Below are 6,559 nucleotides of genomic sequence, written 5' to 3' on the forward strand. Positions count from 1 at the left end.
TGGCCGCTACTATAATTGTCTGCTAGTATTAGAGCAAAGCCACACTCGGGGAGTCGAACCCTGGATCTTGGTCTTGTATGTTCGTAAACTTGGCGATGCCCTATCGGAACAATATTTCAGTACGAGAGTTGTTGATCGTTGTTTTTAGCGGTATTAGTACACAAACATGCCGCTGTGTGGGGAAGGCATTAGTACGAGAGAAAATAATAACAAAAGATTCTAACATTACGCTAGTGAATTTAAAATGAACATTTTGCATCTTATCATTACACTTATAAAAGCTTTGTTACTTTTCGATGCGAAACGTTTCTATTTGAATGATTTCTACTTCTCGAACTTATTATGTAAAACCAACAGCAACGAACAACAGCCAAAGTTGTATTTTTAATACATTTTTGTTTCTATGAGTATTAGGTTTCGTTTAGCGTACAAATGAATGGAGAATGTAATTTACTGGAATACAGTCCAAGTTTTAAAGTATAAAAACTACACGCTGTTTAATTTGTATCTTTAAATATTGCTTTTAAGCATCATAGTTTTAATGTTACGTTAAAGAGATTAATTAGTTTACGTTTGATTTCTAAAACAGCAGTTCTTGTTTTACAAAGTGTAAAAACTACAGTAATTACTTGCAGTAAAAACGAACAATCATGTTGTATACTGCTGTAATGTAAAAATTAATACACAGAAATAAATAACGCATACTGTTCAATGTACTAAATGATATTTCAGTATTTAGAGAAGATTTAACAGTTTCAAGCGAAATTAGGCAAGATAAGTAAATGTATGTGGAGTTTTAAAAGATCCTAAGACACCAGGTTTCGCCTAAGCCCAGAGAAGTATATAAATGTATGGTATTTTATAGGTAATACCACTGTTTGATAGAAAGTGTAACTAACATGTTCCTCTCCTAGTTATGATCGATTTTTGTGCAGTTGTAGAGAACATTTTTAGCGCCATCTGTTATTCGTTTTTACGATTATGTATTGAAAAAAAACAGACTTTTCACGTTCGATGGTAGGATCGTCAGGTAAAATTTTGCAAAGAAGATTTATTTGTGAAAGATATTTTTTTGCAAGGCCTTTAAATGAAAGATCGAGTAGATATTTTTATCTTTATAATGTGTTTTTAAATATTTGTTTTATGTGTGCAATATTATATATGACATGGATTTATTTTATGAGTGGCTTGAAAATAAAACACGTACCTTTCTCCCCCCTTTAAGTGACATCAGTAACTTTACCTGGGGTTGATCGACAGAGAAACCTTCCTCCAGTGGAGCACAAGACGCTGGGAGCAGTTGGTCGGAGGCGAACACTGTCTATGGAAGACTATGACATGCCTCGCCCCAGAAGAACATCTCTCACCATTACTTCTCTTGTGGAAAAGTGAAAAGTTTGATTTATCAATCTTAAAGGCACTACACTGTTATGGTTTATTGTGACTGGTGCCGTCTAATGAACTCTTAGTAACATCTAATATTTACTTATCGTAAAATAAAGAACTCAACCAAAGTATTATCAAATTAGCTAACACTTTGAATTTTTCTTTTTCACTGAAAAAGTCCTAACTGAATGTGTAATTATCTTCAATATTTCATAGATGGCGCCTATCGTGATTTACGAAAGATTATAAGGCTTTAGTGCTGTTGCAAAGACGCCTACCTCTTAGTCTATGAAGGGGTGGATTAGATTCCATTGGAATATATAAAAATCTGTAATTTAATGGTTGCATTGCTACTCAGATATCAGTATTTCCGTTTCTACGAACTTTTGAACAAGTATTCAAATAGATAAAATAATATTTTATATTATGAAGTTGATCGTTCATATAAAAATAATAATAAGTGTCAGTAATGGCTTTTCCTGTAACTGTTAGAATATTTTCTTTACGTATTCACAACTGATGATTAACCTCTCCTTATTTCAAGCATAGAGTAGTAATTGATCAAACAAGGTTTACATTTGCGTTAAATTTCCAAACGTATAAATAATGTCAAATAAATATTCGGATAAAATAACTTTACAGACGTTGTTTTTAACCTATCCCTTTTAGTTTTTTTAAAAATTGAAATAAAATGTCGGATGCTGTACATGTGCAATATGAAATATTAAAACTAATTATTCAACACATCTGTCACACTAAGAATTATTTAGATTGATTGGAAAGATTCAGCATAGGTCGTTTATCATATAATTTTGATCAGCCCTTCGTACGTAACTTTCCTCTGCGGTTCAACGTTTCACTTGGTTGTTCCGAAAGTCTCAGAATTTACTATATTTATTCTCGTTTATTAACAAGCGTTTTATTCAACTTGTTTAAACGTATACGTGTATAATTAACAAAATGTTACCTATAAAACGCTTAAGTTCCTAGGTGTAACTTTGATTTTTAATTTGTACTATGTTTTTGGTTGTTCTCAATTTACTCGAAATAGGAAACTCCACATTCGAGTGAGTGAAAACATACGTATGCATACAAAATATATATATTATGTTGGTCAGGCTTAGTAGCACTTGAACACAATTACAATACTCACTCAGAAAAGAAGTTTCCCAGAGTTCAATGCTTATTTATTAAACCAATCCTAGCACAGCTCAGATAGCTATCGTGTAGCTTTGCGCGAAATTAAACAAAGTAAACCTAGCAACAGAACCAAGCATACAATTTTAGCAAATCAACAGCAGTATGACGATATTTGTTCTACCAGAATATGCTATTAAAAAGTTCGAAATAAAACTATGTCAATATTTACTACAATAAATTGGGTCGATGCTGGTTCTTTGTGACCCTAAAACAAATCTGACCGGAAGTTAATGTTAATACGACTGCGTCCCACAGACTTCGTAGGTCTTATAACGTGACAGAACTCGCTTTCTGTCTCGGTGAAAATTTTATAATTGTTCAAAGTCTACTGTTCTATTAAATAGTTGTTGTTGTGTTTTGCTGTAAATATCACCTACATAACTGTAGAAATTATTCACGTTAACGTAGGAAACGTTGAATAACTTTTTCTTAGAAATTTTGCTTCTCTGTATATTAACACAAACTGATATATTACGAAATAAGACAAGCATATATACTGTTAATTTGTATATGTAGGCATGTTCTAATTCATCTGAATTACACACAAATTTCGAAACGTTTAATTAGTATTAGTTGAATTTTTTGTAGCTTTATTTTATAAGTTTCACACCTTTCTAATTGTAATTGTTAATTATTGTTCATTTAGAAATATTTATTACAGCTTTATATATTATTTACACGTATTTCTATCGAACATTTTATAGGTTTACCGATTATTAATAATGGTGGTCTATAATATTTTATACAGTTTCCTACTTCTGCTTAACTCTTTTTGCATATGTAAGCATAAATACTTCATTCACATCCTGGTCACACACTCATTCCTTAATATTTCACTTTATATCTATCAGTTAATACATGTTGTATTCTATGTGCTAATTTTAGATCTCATCATTTGAACATAACCCCTCGCCACCTCAAAAATTATTTGCTTGTCAGTTTAAGTATGAGCCTTTGTAAATTATTTTTGACATGCGAGAGTTTTTCATACACACGAGTAATTATTCTTAAGCCTAATTCGTTTCTTTTTTACGCTCTTTTCATTCATCACAAATTCTCAATGTAAACTTCAGCTTTCCAGTTCAAAACATTAAAAGTGCTACAGTTTTATTTACTAGGTTATTACAGCCTAGTTACATTACATTTTTCTACAGACAAAATATTGTTCTTAAATTAAAAAAAATCAAAGTAAACTCCTAAATGTTCAGCAAAACGTTAGTACTTTATACTTTCATAAAATATTTCTATCTATAAAACTATCAAAATATTAAGAAAAACGAAAGAAGACAGACATACAAAATGGCCTGGCATACTGTACAACGATGTTCATTCGTTTTTATTAATTTAAAGCGCTATTTCTATTACTACCATAGTTTTGTTTACTGATACTGTAGAATATACACTTTAATCGTGCGTGTTGGTAACAGGCTCTACTGACACAAATCTCCAGTAATGCCAACAACACCACCTATGTTTTATACTTACTCTTTTGCAGAATTTTTAAACTGTTACATAATAATATGTCACAGCGTAAATTTCTTTACGTCGCTGTTACAGATTTTATTGGCGTATTTACACTTTCAGTATAATCGTCTAGCTGAATATAAAAATATATACATTAATTTTATATTTAAGGTGGAAAGCAAGAAATATTACTTCAAGTACTCGAACCAAAATTGGTGGATTATTCGTGATAAAATAAAAATTATTAAAAATATAACAACAATAATAGTAAAAGCCGAAAGAGGGCAGCAGTTCACAGTACGTTTTCCTTCGGAATAGTTCTAGATCTTTTCTGGTTCCGTAAACGAGAAAATAGTTACAAGTTTTATTTTGTGCAATACTTTGCTGTTGTAAGTGAATGAAATCTGAATGTTTAATAACAATTTTAGCATGATATCTGTATATACGTAACGATTTAGTACTGATTTATGGTTCAACCGTCTGGTAACAGACGAGAATACAAGTTCTTGTTTTCAATGCCAAATTTTTCAAGTATCCTTACATGGTAATATCGCACGTGGGCAATCGTATTCCAATTTTCAGAAAATTGAGTTCATTCCTAAGGTATTCTTTTGAAACGAAACTAGTTGTAATTTTTTCTATAGATGTTTTACTGGGTACCTGTAATCGTGATGTGTGAAAACTGTATTAGTAGAAATGATTTGGTGTGAATATATATTGCTTCTCGAGTACGTTAGTTTTTGCCACTAACAGGTAGAGATAATACCGTTGTACTACTGTTTATGTTATTTAGTGTAGTAAATCACAAATAATAAATACGTTATCTTATTTGCGTGTTTTTTTTAATTTTTTCTTTATTATTATTATTGGCTGCTACAACATGAACACAATATACACGTTAGTGAAAATAATTACATTTTCATGAAGTTAATTAGTTCAATAAGTAAACTCACAAGGAGGGACTGCGTTAAAAACAGCAAATTTAAACCTCTGACTAATTATATAACTTATTATTTTAACTCATGAACAAACTAAACAAGAAACGTTGCATCAGATGAAAATATCCCAGGGTACAATGTGGGATTGTGAAATGTACCCTAGGTTTTGGAGGCAACTGAATAAGGACCTACCATCTCTCAGTCATCAGTGATAGACCACCACTGTTGTAGGTTCTACTTTGTTTTTGAGTTGAAATAATAAAATTGGTGTCTCTCTCTCTCTCTGGTACAATGACATTTTATGTTCTGACTTTTTTTATATTGTAAACATATTCCTAAACAAAAGAGGAAGTAAGGGTACTATATTCTGATCAAATCTTCAAAAATCTACAAGTTCTTATAAAACAGAAATGACATTTAAAATATTTGACTTTATCACATTAACAGCAAGTGAATTCTGTGAGGTTAAATGTTTTACTTGCAAATAACATGTAGAATTATCCACCAAGCCACTTCACATCTTAAAACCTACATATTAAACCAAGGAACTCGTAAAAAGATTTGCTAAAAATTATAATTCTGTCGACTTTAGTACAATAATAAAATTCGTATCAACATTGAATTTAATATGGAAAAATGAATAATATTTACTGACAGGAATTGAATTTTTGTGTGGGCACATTGAAAAAGTTGTCACCTTTCAAGTTCTTACAGAATATTACCAAAGATAGATTGTAGCACAATGTACAGATGTAATCTATAGCATGATACAAGGTTCTCACACACTCAAGTTATAAGTAACTCATGTTGACTAAAGAATTCTTCTGTAAAAACTATAAATATGGAATGAAGACACAAGTTTGTTATTAAAGAAACAATAAAAGTAAGGGATATGCTCTACTAGTAGCCACAAACAATTACTAAACAAAAATTGAGATACATTTACATAAAATAATTGTTCTATTAAATAATGTCAAATATACCATTCATTAGCTACAGTACAGATGATTTTAATTATTAAATTCAAGTATCGTGTTTACATAGTATAAATGCTCTAGTAAATATCTTTTTAGGTTTTGGTTTAATGATATCAGGCTAGAGAAACACTACTGCAAAGAGTTAGGCTTAGCAGTAGAAATTTAAAAAATCCAACATGTACTAAAGCTATCAGAGTTTGTTTGGATTTTCATTTTTAAATTTACTTACAGAAACTATTTCTGATTTTTCTCTATAAAAGGTTCTAAGAAATTATTGAAATACAGTCATAAGTCTGGGTACCTGAGAACAGGAGTTTGATTTCAAATGTTACTACAATTTAAAATCTTTTTCCAACTTTCAGTTAACTACCTATGAATACAAGACATTTCTAAATAAATATAACTTTCTGCATTTAAAATAATCATAATTCTATACTATATCTGCTTGTTTATAGGAAGTTACCTTAAACATAAGATTGAATTCATTTATACAATTGTACACATATAAAGCAATTGTAAAATAGCCTTTACATTTCACAACTTCTGGCCTTATAGATTGGCTTTTAAGTTACAATGATCTAATTCACAACATAT

The 6,559-nt window shown here is 30.4% G+C and overlaps 1 protein-coding gene across 1 annotated transcript in view; it reads left to right on the forward strand.

Moving 5' to 3' along the window:
• The window catches only part of LOC143255961 (uncharacterized protein ZK1073.1-like), a 137,523-nt gene extending 132,645 nt beyond the window's left edge, over nucleotides 1-4,878 (forward strand). Inside the window, exon 13 of the mRNA XM_076512449.1 lies at nucleotides 1,226-4,878. Coding sequence (XP_076368564.1) covers nucleotides 1,226-1,392 — 167 coding nt within the window. The 3' untranslated portion in view covers nucleotides 1,393-4,878. The remainder of the gene's footprint in view (nucleotides 1-1,225) is intronic.
• The last annotated feature ends 1,681 nt before the right edge of the window (nucleotides 4,879-6,559 follow it).

This window comes from Tachypleus tridentatus, chromosome 7, assembly GCF_004210375.1.
Source record: "Tachypleus tridentatus isolate NWPU-2018 chromosome 7, ASM421037v1, whole genome shotgun sequence".
NCBI classification, from domain to species: domain Eukaryota; kingdom Metazoa; phylum Arthropoda; class Merostomata; order Xiphosura; family Limulidae; genus Tachypleus; species Tachypleus tridentatus.